At 39.8% G+C, this 15,872-nt stretch overlaps 1 protein-coding gene across 3 annotated transcripts in view; it reads left to right on the top strand.

Moving 5' to 3' along the window:
• The window catches only part of SENP5 (SUMO specific peptidase 5), a 65,911-nt gene that overhangs the window by 13,703 nt on the left and 36,336 nt on the right, over positions 1-15,872 (top strand). For all 3 annotated transcript variants that reach the window (XM_012435054.2, XM_064366960.1, XM_064366959.1), the window contains exon 2: positions 7,138-8,681. In XM_012435054.2, the coding sequence (XP_012290477.1) occupies positions 7,169-8,681 (1,513 nt within the window). In that variant the 5' untranslated portion in view covers positions 7,138-7,168. The remainder of the gene's footprint in view (positions 1-7,137; positions 8,682-15,872) is intronic.

Genomic DNA, 15,872 nt, shown 5'->3' with positions numbered 1-15,872 from the left:
ATTCTCGTGCCTCAGCCTCACTTGTAGCTGGGATTGCAGGTGTGCACCATCGTGCCTGGCTAATTTTTGTATTTTTAGTAGAGACAATGTTTTGCCATGTTGGCCAGGCTGCTCTCAAACTCTTGACCTCAGGTGATCCACCTGCCTTGGCCTCCCAAAGTGCTGGGATTATAGGCATGAGGCACCGAGCCAGTCTGGTGATGTTAATCGTGATGATCTGATTAAGATGTTGTTTACCATGTTTTTCCATTGGAAGTTAATCTTGGCCTGGTGCAGTGGCTCACCCCTGTAATCCCAATACTTTGGGAGGCCGAGGTATGTAGATCATTTGAGGCCAGGAGTTTGAGACTGGCTTGGCCAATATGGTGAAACCCCATCTCTACTATAGATACAAAAATTAGTCTGATGTGACGGCATTCACCTATAATCCCAGCTGCTTGGGAGGCTGAGGCAGGAGAATTGCTTGAACCCAGGAGGTGGAGGCTGCAGTGAGCAAAGATTGTACCACTGCACTCTAGCTTGAGCAATAGAGTGAGACTGTCTCAAAAAAAAAAAGTTATTCTTTTTAATTTAAAGTATTTTGTGGGAGATACTTTGAGACTGCGTATATATCTTGTTTCTCATATTTTCAGTCTCTAGTTTTAGCATCCATTGATGAGTCTTCCTGAGTCAGTTATTTCTGAGAGAGGTTGCAAATTATAACTTTCTATTCCTTTTTTCTTTTGAGACAGAGTCCCTCTGTCACCTAGGCTGGAGTGCAGTAGTGCGATATCAGCTCACCGCAACCTCTGCCTCCCTGGATTCAAGCAGTTCTGCCTTGGCCTCCCAAATAGCTGGGACTACAGGTGCATGCCATCACGCCCGACTAATTTTTGTATTTTTAGTAGAGATGGCATTTCGCCATGTTGGCTAGGCTGGTCTTGAACTCCTGACCTTGAGTGATAGGTATTAATTTTAAATTAGGTGTTAAATATCTATAAGGTATTAAGTATTCAGTAATGTCACACATTAAATATTAAGTATTTAATATTTAAAATATTAATTTAAATATTTGAACAGTAGAAGTAAAAGTTACACATACTTTGGTAACTTTTCTGTCATTCTTTCTGTGTCATTCTGTGTAAGGAATAGCTGTCCCTTCTGCCTGTTTGTTTATTTAGTTAGTTTTTTACATCCCTATAAACAAGGATATTTACTTTATTCTTGGTGCCTTTTTTTTTTTTTTTTTTTGAGACAGGGCCTTGCTCCATTTATTTACCAGGCTGGAGTGTTGGAGTGTGGTGGCACAATCAGGGCTCACTGCAACCTCAAATCCCTGGGCTTAAGCCATTCTTCTACCTCAACTCCCCAAGTAGCAGGGATTACAGGTGTGTGCCACCACACCTCACTAATTTTTTTGAATTTTAGTAGAGATGTCTCACTATGTTGCTCAGGCTGGTCTTGAACTCCTGAGTTCAAGCATTCCTCCAGCTTTGGCCTTTCAAAGTGGTGGGATTAGAGGTGTGAGCCACCATGCCCAGTCTTGGGTCTGTTATTTATTACTCTCATTTGTAATGTTAATAATATAATGGTAGTATTTGGTTGCTCAAAGTTTCTTGGCCATTATAAGTGAGGCCTTTCAGGTTGTCTTCTGTGTCCTTTTGTTTTTTTGTTTGTTTGTTTGTTTTATTTTTTGAGATGGAGTGTCCTTCTGTCACCCAGGCTGGAGTGCAGTGGTGCAATCTCAGCTCACTGCAACCTCCACTTCGTGGGTTCAAGCAATTCTCCTGCCTCTCCCACCTGAGTAACTGGGATTACAGGTCTGTGCCACCACGCCTGGCTAATTTTTGTATTTTTAGTAGAGATGGGGTTTCACCATGTTGACCAGGCTGGTCTTGGAACTCCTGAATCAAGTAATCCATTCGCCTCAGCCTCCCAAAGTGCTGACAGGAGTGAGCCACCACACCCTGCCTCTTGTGTCTTTTTGACTTTTTTTTTTTAAGCACTTCTATATCTGTATGTATATTAAATACTATGAGTTCATACTGATAACTCTAATTTCAGTCTAGCACCATGAGTTAATTCTCACTTTGTCTCCTGTTATTTGTAATTTCTTTCTCCAGCAGGAAGAAACCTAGCTCTGTCTACAGTGTATTTATTTACTCATTTGCTCAATTTTAGAATACTTGTTTCAGAATTAACTCATACTTCTGTGAAAAACAAATTTGCTAACCAGTGTACTGTGCTTGCATGTAGTCCTTTTGTCTTTACAGTAAAAATGTTGTTTTCCTGCATTTGCTGCTTCTCTACTCCTTTCAGTGTAGTTATGGTATTCATTTGAAATTCAATTATTGTTTGCGTTTCATTTTGGATTACTCTGCATTCTGGTTGGTTTTCATTATTTGTATACTTAAAAAATATGTGAAACATTATCATGGTCCGAAAAGTTGGAACTTTACAAAAAGGCATATTCAAAGAAGTGCTACTTATCTCATTTACTCGACCCTTTCCCAGTACTTCCATTCTTCTCACCTTTTTCCCACCTATCATGAGTGGCGTATTATTGATGTTCATTTGAACTTTGCTTTTTTCGCTTAATGATATATCCTGATAGAACTCATTCTAATTCTTTTATAGCTTTATTCATTGTGTGCATAAACCATAATCTATTCAGCCACTCTCTGTGGACATTTAGGTTGTTGTCTCTTTTTCTTTTTTCTTTTCTTTTCTTTTTTTTTTTTTTTTTGAGACCAGATATCACTCTGTTGCCCAGGCTAGGGTGGCAGTGGCACGATCTCGGCTCACTGCAGCCACAAATTCCTGGGCTCAGGTGATAAGCTCAGCCTCCTGAATAGCTGGGACCACAGGAACACGCCACTACACCTGGCTAATTTTTATATTTTTTATAGAGATGGGTTTTCATCATGTTGCCCAGATTGGTCTCCAACTCCTGGGCTCAAGCAATTCATCCACCTCAGCTTCCCAAAGTGGAGGATTATAGGCTGAGCCACAGTGCCCTGACAGTTGTTTTTTAATATTTTGCTATTATAAACAATGTTACAATGAATAGCCTTGTACATGTGTATATTTGTATTATTGTAGGCATGTCTTCAGGGTAAATTCCTTAAAGTGGGGTTGCTAGATTAAAAGGTAAATACTTTTGTAGTTATTAAATGTTACCAGATACCCTCCAAAAAGATTGGATCAGTTTGTATTCCTCACAACAAAGTGCAGAAAGGCCCTTCTTCCCCATCAAGAGAATGTGTTATAATTTTTGCCAATTGTCTTATGAATGAAGTTGGACATCTTTCTTAAGCTTAAGGAACATTTAAAAAGCTTTATTTATAAATTGTCTCCTTACATCTTTTTCCTACTTTCTATTACCCTTTTTTTCAATTATCTCTCAATTTAAGAGTTCCATATGTTAGGGATATTAGCCTTTTATAATACATGTTGCAAATTTTTTTTTTCTAGTTTATCGGTTGTCTTTTTATTTTGGTCATTTATTATTATTAAATTCCAAGCTTTCTATTGAGTTTTTAATTTCTGCTATTATTTTTAATTTTTAAGACTCCTTTCTTATTTTTGGCAATTCCTTTTAAACAAAAATAACATCCTGTTCTTTTTTCCAATGGATATATTTACTTTTGCTTCTTTGAAGATAGTGTTAGTTTTCTTTTCTTCCTTCTTCTTTTTTTTGAGACAGAGTCTCGCTCTGTTGCCCACGCTGGAGTACAGTGGCTCAATCTCAGCTCACTGCAACCTCCACCTCCCAGGTTCAAGTGATTCTCCTGTCTCAGCCTCCTGAGTAGCTGGGATTACAGACATGTGTCATCACACCCAGCTAATTTTTTTTTTTTTTTTTTTGAAACAGAGTTTTGCTCTTCTTGCTCAGGCTGGAGTGCAATGGTGCGATCTCAGCTCACCACAACCTCTACCTACTGGGTTCAAGTGATTCTCCTGCCTCAGCCTCCTGAATAGCTGGGATTACAGGAATGTGCCATCACGCCCGGCTAATTTTGTATTTTTAGTAGAGACGAGGTTTCTCCATGTTGGTCAGGCTGATCTTGAACTCCCGACTTCAGGTGATCTGCCCACCTCGGCCTCCCAAAGTGCTGGGATTACAGGCATGAGCCACTGCACTTGCCCCCACCTTTTTTTAATTGTGGTAAAATATATGTAACATAAAATTTACTATTTTAGCCTTTTTTAGGTGCACAGTTCATTGGCATTAAGTACATTGGCATTGTTGTGCAACCATCACCACCATTCATCTCCAGAACCTTTTCATCTTCCCAAAATGAAATTCTGTACCCATTAAGCAATAACTCCCTTTCTTCCCCTTCCCTGTTAGTTTATAAAAGTTGACTAACCTATCTATTTTTTTTTGCTTTTATCTGTTTGTTTTGGTCTGCTTTTTATCCCTAGAGGTCTGGTGATTCTTGTTCATCCTTTATTTTTTATTTAATTTTTTTTGAGACTGAATCTCACTCTGTTGCCCAGGCTAGAGTGCAGTGGTGTGATCTCAGCTGACCACAACCTCTGCCTCCCAGGATCAAGCCAGTCCTGTGCCTCAGCCTCCCAAGTAGCTGGGATTACAGGCGTGCACCACCATGCCCAGCTAATTTTTGTATTTTTAGTAGAGGTAGGGTTTTCCCTTGTTGGCCAGGCTGGTCTCAAACTCCTGACCTCAACTGATCTGCCCATCTTGGCCTCCCAAAGTATTGGGATTATATGCATGAACCACCATGCCTGTCTAAGAATGACACTAAGAAACTGCTTGGAAACTCTTAACACATGGTGGGACATGTCAACTTTGGGCTATGTTGAGCCATTTTGTCGGGGAATATCTGTATCTTTATGGATTTTTTTTGTATGTGTGGACTAGTTATATTTTCCAGAGAAGAATATTCCAGTCTGTTTGTATGGATAAGACAGACTGCTAGCATTCTGGGAGATGAGTGACAAAGAGTGCTTGAGGCCTCGTATCAGTATATAATTCCATCTTCAAACTGTACCTGGAGTTTCTCTGTCTGTAGACTTTCCATTTTACTCTTTTTGAAAGATAAACTTCCAATCTTGGGTAGGGGAGGGTCACTTAACTGCCATGGTGGAGTTAAGTAGGGATCTGGAGTCAAATTGCTTCTTAAACTTTAGGCTACCCTATAGCCTAAAGTTTAGGCTTGTTTTGTTGAGATATCCGCAAATATCAACAAATATCAATTAATATTAACAAATATCAATGAGATATTAAACAATTAATTGATTAATTCAGGCTTGTTTTGTTGAGATATCCCCAAATATCACTATCTCTTGGTCTTTTCTCTTTGAATGATCTGTTTCCCCCAGGGACTGGTCGCCTTCTTGGAGGTATAGAGCTTCTTGCCAGTCTTATGGAAGCTGAGTGGGGAAGGGCTTGTATTTATCTTCCTAGTATGCTCCTGTGCTCAGCTGTACATGATATACCTGACTGTCCTGGGTCATCTTCCCCAGGAAGTGAAATTTTCATTACCTGCCAGGGTAGGAGATGGTATCTAGAAGTTTCACTGCTTCTTACTCAGACTTTGAGCCAGCCCTTCCTTTTCAGCACCATGCATACTCCTGACTTTCATAGGTATATATTGCCTCCACTTTTGAGCTTTTCTGCTTTCTGAGGTCCTATAGCTTCTTGCTGCTGCTGCTGCTTTTTTTTTTTTTTTTTTTGAGACAGAGTTTCACTCTTGTCTCCCAGGCTGGAATGCAGTGGCGCAATCTTGGCTCACTGCAACCTCTGCCTCCCAGGTTCAAGCAATTCTTCTGCCTCAGCCTCCTGAGTAGCTGAGATTACAGGCACCTGTCATCACGCTTGGCTAATTTGTTTTGTATTTTTAGTAGAGACAGGGTTTCACCGAGTTGACCAGGCTGGTCTCGAACTCCTGACCTCAGGTGATCCACCTGCCTCAGCCTCTCAAAGTGCTGGGATAACAGGCGACAGCCACCACACCCAACCCTGTGTTCTCATTTGTAAAATAAAGGAGGGGGAAGGGAGAGGAGACCAAATACCACTTAAGACTGATTCCATATTGACTTATTTATAATTTGCTTATAGCAGAATAATTTGTTTCATACAGCAAATTTTTAAAAGAAAGAGCAGGTACTTTTTCTCTGTGTAGTCATGCGCCAGTAGATATTCAATAAATACATGTGGTGTCAACATCTCAAGAGGGAGGCCGGCGTCCTCTGTTACTATTCAAAGACTCTTTGAGTAGCCATGCAAGGACAGGACTCTATCAAATGCTCTTACTCAGTGATGGTTCTGGATCTTAAGTGAATATAAGAAAAAAGAACCAACACAAGCATACACACGTATACTGCAGGAACATACTCTAGAGACAGCAGATGGAAATGAATGACACTCAAAACCATACAGTGATTTCCCTTCAATATTTAAGGAGATCTAATATTAGTGAAGGCTCTTTAGTCTAGAAAGAAAGGCACTAGTCACTGCAGGTAGTGGAAGAAATAATAGCCTATAAATTGGAAGCCAGTATTCTAATTTCAGCTTGCTAACAATTTATTAAGAAAAGCTGCATTACTCTTCTGTGTATAAGTTTTCTCTGGGGAAAAGAATGGAGGGCTGAACACATGTTTACCTCAGTTCCTTCTCCAAATCACACTGAAGTTACAGAAATCAGATTTTTTTTTTTTTTTGAGGTAGAGTTTTGTTCTTGTCGCTCAGGCTGGAGTGCAGTGGTGCGATCTCGGCTCAATGCAACCTCCGCCCCCTGGATTCAAGCAATTGTCCTGCCTCAGCCTCCCCAGTAGCTGGGATTACAGGTGTGAGGATTACAGGGCTCAAGCAATCCTCCCACGTCAGCTACCCAGAGTGCTGGGATTATAGGTGTGAGCCACTGTGCCTGGCCGGAAATAATTCTTTAAATATTTTTCTCAGAGGCAGATGTACAATAAATGGCTTCTTGTTAGAGTACTCATGTCCTCCCTCCTCTCCAGTTTTCATTGTGATGAAAACCTTGGTCAGGTAACATTTCATTGTGTCTAATAATCTAAATTGAAGTATATGTACTCTTTTTTTTTTCAATTTTCTACCTTAATTACTGTGAATATCTCTTCATGACCTTATTTTTAGATAGAAATATAACCTCCTTCTCTTCTTTACAGCTGCATCCAGATCTCATTATGCATCAGAAAAATGAAAAAACAGAGGAAAATTCTATGGAGGAAAGGAATCCACTTAGCCTTTTCTGAGAAATGGAATACTGGGTTTGGAGGCTTTAAGAAGTTTTATTTTCACCAACACTTGTGCATTCTGAAAGCTAAGCTGGGAAGGCCAATTACTTGGAATAGACACTTGAGACATTTCCAGTGTAGAAAGAAAGCCCTTCAAATCCAGAAAACGTGGATCAAGGATGAACCCCTTTGTGCTAAGACCAAGTTCAGTGTGGCTACTCAAAATGTTAGTACTTTGTCCTCTAAAGTGAAAAGAAAAGACACTAAACACTTCATTTCCTCCTCAAGAACTCTCCTGAGACTCCAAGCAGAGAAGTTGCTGTCATCAGCAAAGAATTCTGACCATGAATACTGCAGAGAGAAAAATCTCTTGAAGGCAGTTGCTGACTTTCCATCAAATAGTGCTTTAGGTCAGGCCAATGGTCACAGACCTAGGACAGAACCACAAGCTTCTGACTTTCCCATGAAGTTCAATGGGGAGAGCCAAAGTCCAGGTGAGAGTGGCACGATTGTGGTCACCTTGAGCAACCATAAGAGAAAGTGCTTTTGTTATGGCTGTTGCCAAGGGCCGGAACACCACAGGAATGGGGGACCCTTGATTCCAAAAAAGTTCCAACTTAACCAACATAGAAGAATAAAATTATCTCCTCTTATGATGTATGAAAAATTATCCATGATTAGATTTCGGTACAGGATTCTCAGATCCCAGCACTTCAGAACCAAAAGTAAAGTTTGCAAGCTAAGAAAAGCCCAGCGAAGCTGGGTGCAGAAGGTCACTGGGGACCATCAAGAGACCCTTAGGGAGAACATTGAGGGTGGCAGTTGCAGCCCATTTCCTTCCCCAGAACCTAAAGACCCTTCTTGTCGGCATCAACCGTACTTTCCAGATATGGACAGCAATGCTGTGGTGAAGGGGACGAACTCTCATGTGCCTGATGGCCACACTAAAGGAAGCCCTTTCTTGGGCAAGGAGCTCAGTTTAGACGAAGCATTCCCTGACCAACAAAATGGCAGTGCCACACACGCCTGGGACCAGTCACGCTGTTCTTCTCCTAAGTGGGAGTGTACAGAGCTGATTCATGACATCCCCTTACCAGAACATCATTCTAGTACCATGTTCATTTCAGAAACCGAAAGAGATATTATGACTCTGGGTCAGGAAAATCGGACAAGTTCTGTCAGTGATGACAGAGTAAAACTGTCAGTGTCTGGAGCAGATACATCTGTAAGTAGTGTAGATGGGCCTATGTCCCAAAAGGCTGTTCAAAAGGAGAACTCATACCAGATGGAGGAGGATGGATCTCTCAAGCAGAACATTCTTAGTTCTGAGTTGCTGGACCACCCTTACTGTAAAAGTCCACTGGAGGCTCCCCTGGTGTGCAGTGGACTCAAACTAGAAAATCAAGTAGGAGGTGGGAAGAACAGTCAAAAAGCCTCTCCAGTGGATGATGAACAGCTGTCAGTCTGTCTTTCTGGTATGCACTTTTCCTTTATTCTCTGCCAAACTCCAAGCTCACACCTGCTGTCCATTATCCTTGCTTATAATAAGAGTTCTATTTTTTTCTCCCACACATGGATTTTTCTCTAAAGCAGATAGTCTTCTTGAAGCCTTTTATATTGCTGCATTGTGTAGATGTTCCATAATTTAATCTTTAATCCTCATAGACACTTGCATTGATTCCATTTTTTTCCATAAGCTAATAGTGCGACGAAATTATTTTTTTTTTTTCTTTTTCTTTTTGAAACGGAGTCTCGCTCTGTCACCCAGGCTGAAGGTCAGTGGTGGGATCTCAGCTCACTACAACCTCCACCTCCTGGTTCAAGGATTCTCCTGCCTCAGCCTCCTGAGTAGCTGGGACTACAGGTGCATGCCACCACACCTGGCCGATTTTTATAATTTTAGTAGAGATGGGGTTTCACCATGTTGGTCAGGCTGGTCTTGAACTCCTGACCTCAGGTGATCCACCTGTCTCGGCCTCCCAAAGTGCTAGGATTACAGGTGTGAGCCACCATGCCTGGCTTTTTTTTTTTTTAAATATAGGAGATGCTCCTACGTACTAGGCACTGTACTGTTTCCCAAGAATGTAGCAATGAACGAAATACATGATCTTCAGTGTCATTCTAGTCATAAAATTGTTATATTAATTGCTAATTATAAATGTCATAAGAATGGTCCCTCAAAAAAGGTAAAAGCTTTCAGTACCCCAAAATCGTTTGATATTTTTGCTTAATAGAAAATTTCAGTTCTTACATAGTGAAACTTTTTTTTCTTTTTTTTTTGAGACGGAGTCTTGTTCTGTCACCCAGGCTGGAGTGCAGTGGCGGGATCTGGGCTCACTGCAGCCTCCACTTCCCGGGTTTAAGAAATTCTGCCTCAGCCTCCCGAGTAGCTGGGACCACAGGCACAAACCACCACACCCAACTAATATTTTGTATTTTAGTAGAGACAGGGTTTCACTGTGTTGCCCAGGCTGGTCTTGAACTCCTGAGCTCAGGCAATCCTCCCACTTTGGCCTCCCAAAGTGTTAGGATTACAGGCGTGAGCCACCATGCCCTGTCTAAAACTTATCTATCTTTAAATTTGTGGCTTCTAGTTCTTAGTCATGCTTTTTAAAAAGGCTTTTCTTGTCAAAACTATCCCATAAATCAAATAGGTATAAACATTTATTTGGAAGACAATATGATAGTATAAATTAAAGCACAATCTGGCAACAGTTTGCTATGCAGCTCTTTAAGAATATAGATTTAGTCCAGGCGTGGTGGCTTATGCCTGTAATCCCAGCACTTTGGGAGGCCAGGGCAGGTGGATCATGAGGTCAGGAGCTCAAGACCAGCCTGGCCAACATGGTGAAACCCCGTCTCTACTAAAACTACAAAAATTAGCCAGATGCAGTGGTATGTACCTGGAATCCCAGCTGTTTGGGAGGCTGAGGCAGGAGAATGACTTGAACCCAGGCGGCAAAGGTTGCAGTGAGCCAAGATCATGCCACTGCCCTCCAGCCTGGGCAACAGAGTGAGACTCTGTCTCAAAAAAAAAAAAAAAAAGAATATAGATCTATATTTTGATAAAGATGTCTGTGTAAAGTGTAAACAGGCTGAGCATGGTGGCTCACACCTATAATCCCAGCACTTTGGGAGGCCGAGGCGGGTGGATCACCTGAGGTCAGGAGTTCAAGACCAGGCTGGTCAACGTGGTGAAATCCCGTCTCTACTAAAAATACAAAAATTAGCCGGGCTTGGTGGTGTGTACCTGTAATCTCAACTACTTGGGAGGCTGAAGCAGGGAGAATCACTTGAACCTGGGAGGTAGAGGTTGCAGTGAGCCTAGATTGCACCACTGTACTCCAGCCTGGGTGACAGAGCAAGACTCCATCTCAAAAAAAAAAAAAGAAAACAGCAAGTTGTAAAAGTCACATATATGAATATGTGTATATATGTGTGCATATGCATTTGTATAGGACATATCAGGACAGATACATGAAATTATTACAAATAGCTTTTGGGCGCTAGTTAGGAGGGTTATTTCTTGGTAGTTTAAACAGTTCTGAGCACTTTATTTTTCCAGCCACTAAGTATAAGAAATTCTTTCTCATAAAAAGGCACAAAGTACAGAGTCTTAGCAAATTAAAAAAAAAAAAAAATTCCATCTATCCTCTTCTGTTCTAGAATAAAGACAGATTTCCCTGCTGAGGTTAGCAGGTTCATGATAAGTAAACCTAAAAAAAATTAGTATTTACCCACAAATGCCAATTAACCCTTATAGATGTAACAATTCCAAATACAATTGATAAGGTGAATATGCACATAGTAAAAGGGTAGCATGACCTGAGGAAGTAGGAATTCTTACAGAATTCACATTTAGTGATAATATAATTCATTATTTTAATAGGCTAAAGGGAAAAAAAAAATGTTATCTCAGCAAATGCTGAAAAACCTGTTAGTAAAATTGTTTCCTGTTAGTAAAATTGTTTCCTGTTATGTTTAAATCTCTTAGAAAACTAGTAATAAAGGAGGCTTCCTTCACTTACAAAAGAATATCAATCAGAAACCAATAGCAGTTCTAGGTTTAAGACAATGAAGTAAGCATGGAATCTCTTCTTCCTCCTACCAAATCCATAGAAATTATGAAAAATATATTAAAAACACATGTGTCTTCATATTCACAAACAAGGAAGAGAGAGTTTTGGTAGATTAGAAACTCAGAATCAGCTCCCACTGGGCAGAAAGTAGAGGGAGTCCAGAGGGGCAGAAGGAAGATCAGTGCAGGGAGGTGGTGTGACACTGAGTGCCCATATTTCTGGAGATGGTGGAAGTGGAGAGGAACGGGGACACCCATGGTAAAGACTAAGTAGTTGGGGAATTTCTCCCTGTCTGTGCCACATATCAACAAAGAACAAATCTGTTATCAAGCCAAAATTTTCAGAACAAGAGACAGGATACTCTTCCACACATGTCCTCCTTGTAACACTTGGCAAGAGTGAGGAACATCCATTTTCAGAATAGCTGCTGGGGTTCTTAAGGTCCTTATTCCCACTGAAAATAGTTCAAGGCAGAGCAGCAGCTACTGCCCATCATAACCCTTTGCCCTCCATTCTCAGCAAGTTACCTAAGTAGAGATGAGCTCACAGTCTGTCTCATCTGAGAAAAGCCAACACAATGAAATAGACAAATTCAACAAATAACAGAACTAAACCTCAATAATGATTAATGGGGCAGTGAGTACAATAGATGCTCTTTTAACTGACTTCTACAACATTAGCCACTATTGAGTTCTATGATGTGCTGAATGCTGGCTTGTCTTTAGTATGACTGCACATTGTGCTCCTTTCAGTTGATTTATATCTTTAAGAGTCAATTATACTTATGGGTAATTGACTCATTTCAGTTTCATTATTTTATTCAGTATTACATAAACTGATGAAATATGAAGAAAACTCCTCCCTTGAAAACCAGTGGAATGCTTTGTAATGACAGTAGCGAGTTGCTGCAAAATTAATACTGAGTTACACTTAGGCAAGACAACTGTAAAAGATTTGAGAGAATGTATGAAAATGTAGGACTCTGTACTGAGATTACTTGGCAAGTTCTTATAACTTGTTGCTTCATTTTAAAGTTGTAACCTCCATGTCTTGGGTATGCCAGGAGATAATGGAAGGGAAACTGAAGAAATTAGTAGTGTTTTCTAGAACTGAAAAGAAAGATCTGAGTCTAAAGTTGAAAGGCTTTGTAAGTGTAGTAAAATTATAGCACATTAAGGATTAAGAGAAATAACTTGGACAATTACTTCTTTTGGAGGGAAAAGGGATAGATTCCTGTGCCACAAAACATTCCAGATGGATTAAAAGTTTGGCTAACTGGAACCAAGTACACAAAAATGTGTACAAAAAAGCTTATAACAGCATTATTCGTAATAGCCAAAAAGTGAAAACAACCTAAATGTTCAACAACTGATGAATGGATAAATAAAATTTGGTATATCTACACAATGGAATATTATTCTATAAAAGGAATAAATACTGATATATACTTAAATGTGGATGCACCTTGGAAACATGCTAAGTGAAAAGCCAGACACAAAAGACCTTGTACCATATGATTTCATTCATTTGAAAAATCCAGAATAGGCACATACATAGAGATATAAAGTAGATGAATGGTTGTCAGGAGCTGTGAAGAAGGAGAATGAGAGGTGACTGTTAATGGGTATAGAGTTTCTTTGTGGGGTGATGGAGATATTCTGGAATTAGGTAGTAGTGATAGTTACACAATCTGAATATATTAAAAACCAGTGAATTGTATTCTTTAGTGGGGCAAATTTTATGGCATGTGAATCACATCTCAATAAAGCTGTTAAAAAGAAACAAATACAGGCTGGCCATGGTGGCTCACATTAGTAATCTTAGCACTTCAGGAGGCTGGGGCAGAAGGATTACTTGAGGGTAGGAGTTTGAGACCAGCCTGGGCAACATAGCAATATAAATACATAGAGGCATATATATAGACTTAGTGAGACTCTATTGCTACAAAAAATAAAATTATCTACATGTGGTGGTGCACACCTGTAGTCCCAGCTACTCGATGATGAGGTGGGAGGACTGCTTGAGGCCAGGAGTTTGAGGCTGCAGTGAGCTATGATAGCTCTACTGGACTCTAGCCTGGGTGACAGCAAGACCTTGTCTCTTAAAAAAAGAAGAAAAAAAAACAAATACAAGTAATGATTCTTTTTAAGTTTTTGGTTTCTTTGTTTGTGACAGTCTCACTCAGTCTCCCAGGCTAGAGTGCAGGGGTTCTGATCTTGGCTCACTGCAACCTCCACCTCCCAGGTTCAAGCGATTCTCATGCCTCAGCCTCCTGAGTAGCCAGGACCAACAATGTGCACCACTACGCCTGGCTAATTTTTTGTATTTTTAGTAGAGACGGGGTTTTACCATGTTGGCCAGTCTGGTCTCAAACTCCTGACCTCAAGTGATCCACCCGCCTTCGCCTCCCAAAGTGCCAGGATAACAGGCATGAGCCAAGGTACCTGACCTAAAGATTATTTTTAATTGACAGAATTATATACATTTATGGGTACAATGTGATGTTTTGATATTTGTTTACATTGTGAAGTGAATCAATCTAATCAACATATCCATCACTTACACGCTTACTTTCTTGTTGTAAGAACATTTAAAATCTATTCTTATGTATTTTCAAGACACGGTACATTAACTATGGTTGCCAGACTGTACAATAGATCTCTAGGGCTGCTTCTTCCTGTCTAACTGAACCTTTATAACCCTTGACCAACATCTTCCATTTCTCTGCTCTACCCCTAGCCTCTGGTAACCACCTTTGAGTTTGACTTTAGATCCCATATATAAGTGAGATCATGCAGTATATTTCTTTGTGTCTGGCATATTTCAGATACTGTGCTTCAGATTCATCCATGTCATTGCAAATGACAGGATTTTTTAAGGCTGAATTGTATTCCATTGTGTATATATACTACATTTTCTTTCTCCATTCATCCACTCATGGGCATTGAGGTTGATGCCATGTGTTGGCTATTGTGAATAGTGCTGCAGTGAGTATGGGGGTACAGGTACCTCTTCAACACACTGATTTCATTGTCTTTAAAATATACCCAGAAATGGAATTGTTGGATCATATGGTAGTTCTATTTTTAATTTTTTGAAGAACTTGTATGCTGTTTTTTCTTCATGGCTGTGCTATTTCACAGTCCCACCAGCAGTGTACAGGATTCCCTTTTCTCCACATTCAAGTCATTTGCCTGATATTTAAATTATGTTCTTGCTATTCAGTTGTTTGAGCAGGAGACCATATTTATAATCTTACATTGATGACATTTTTGCCCATGATAGGAAGCTCAGAAGCAATGAAAATATACCAAATTGACTCTACATACATTTAAATCTTGCATGTATGTGTGTGTCTATAGCAAAAGTCAGGTGAAAATTTAAAAATTGAGATATGCATGTCCTTTGACCCAGAAATTTGACTTAGTAGCAAGTGAGTCCTAGGGAAACAACAAGGATAGATAAAGAGTTTTAATTGTCACATTATTTAGAGGTAAAAATAAATGGCCATCAGTAGGGAATTGATTAAAATACAGTATGTGTATTTTCAGGGAAAAAAAAAACTGTCTGTTATGTATTAAATGGAAAAAAGCAGCTTCCAGAAGAGTAAGTTTAGGCTGGGCGCAGTGGCTCATGCCTGTGACCCCAGCACTTTGGGAGGCTGAGGTTGGTGGGTCACCTGAGGTCAGGAGTTCGAAACCAGCCTGACCAGTATGGTGAAACCCCTTCTCTACTAAAAATACAAAAATTAGCCGGGCGTAGTGGCATGCGCCTGTAGTCCCAGCTACTCGGGAGGCTGAGACAGGAGAATTGCTTGTACCTGTGAGGTAGAGGTTGCAGTGAGTTGAGATCATGCTACTGCACTCCAGCCTGGGCGACAGAGTGAGACTCCGTCTTAAAAAAAAAAAAAAAGTTTAGTATAGTGTGTTTAAGACATACATGTTCAAAGGCTTGAAAGTCCAGAAGGAATAATGGGCTGACTGCCATTTATTTAAAAATATTTATGGTCATATATTAGAAAAAATAAGAACCACTTAAAGGCTTGTTTCCACATACAAAGTAAACGTTTATAAAAATGTCCAACTCTTTCTTTTTCTAGACTATTAATGTGGTATTTTTAATTTAGTGCTTTGGAAAAAAGTTTAGATCCTTACCTCATTCTTTACACCGAAATGAATTCCAGCTGTTAATAAATTTTTAAAATTTATTTACATGAGTCTGGTAACCAATGAAATTAGTTGCTAGTTCTAATACTGTTTATTGAATAATTTGTTCTTTTCCCTGTGGTTCAGAAATGGAGCCTGCCATTGGGTCTCTTTTTGGATTTGATCTCTATTCCATGCTGGCTCTATTCTGCCTTAATTGGTATAGTTAGTTTTATAATTTGACGGGACTAGTCACTTCTTATTCACTTCTCTCCTTTAATTCTTTTCAAAAATTTCTAGGAATTCCTCACATTTTTGTCCCAAGGTAAATTTTGGATTTGTTTTGTAATCTTTTCTAAAAGTATGGTTTTTACTTGGTGTTGCATTATATTTATAGATTAATTTAGGGAAAACTGCTTTTATTGCAATATTGAGTTTTTCT

This window comes from Aotus nancymaae, unplaced genomic scaffold (genome assembly GCF_030222135.1).
Source record: "Aotus nancymaae isolate 86718 unplaced genomic scaffold, 86718_ANA_hifiasm-v0.15.2.pri h1tg000067l, whole genome shotgun sequence".
Taxonomy (NCBI): domain Eukaryota; kingdom Metazoa; phylum Chordata; class Mammalia; order Primates; family Aotidae; genus Aotus; species Aotus nancymaae.
The sequence above is the reverse complement of the archived record's forward strand: the minus strand, read 5'-3'. Positions and strand labels throughout refer to the sequence as shown.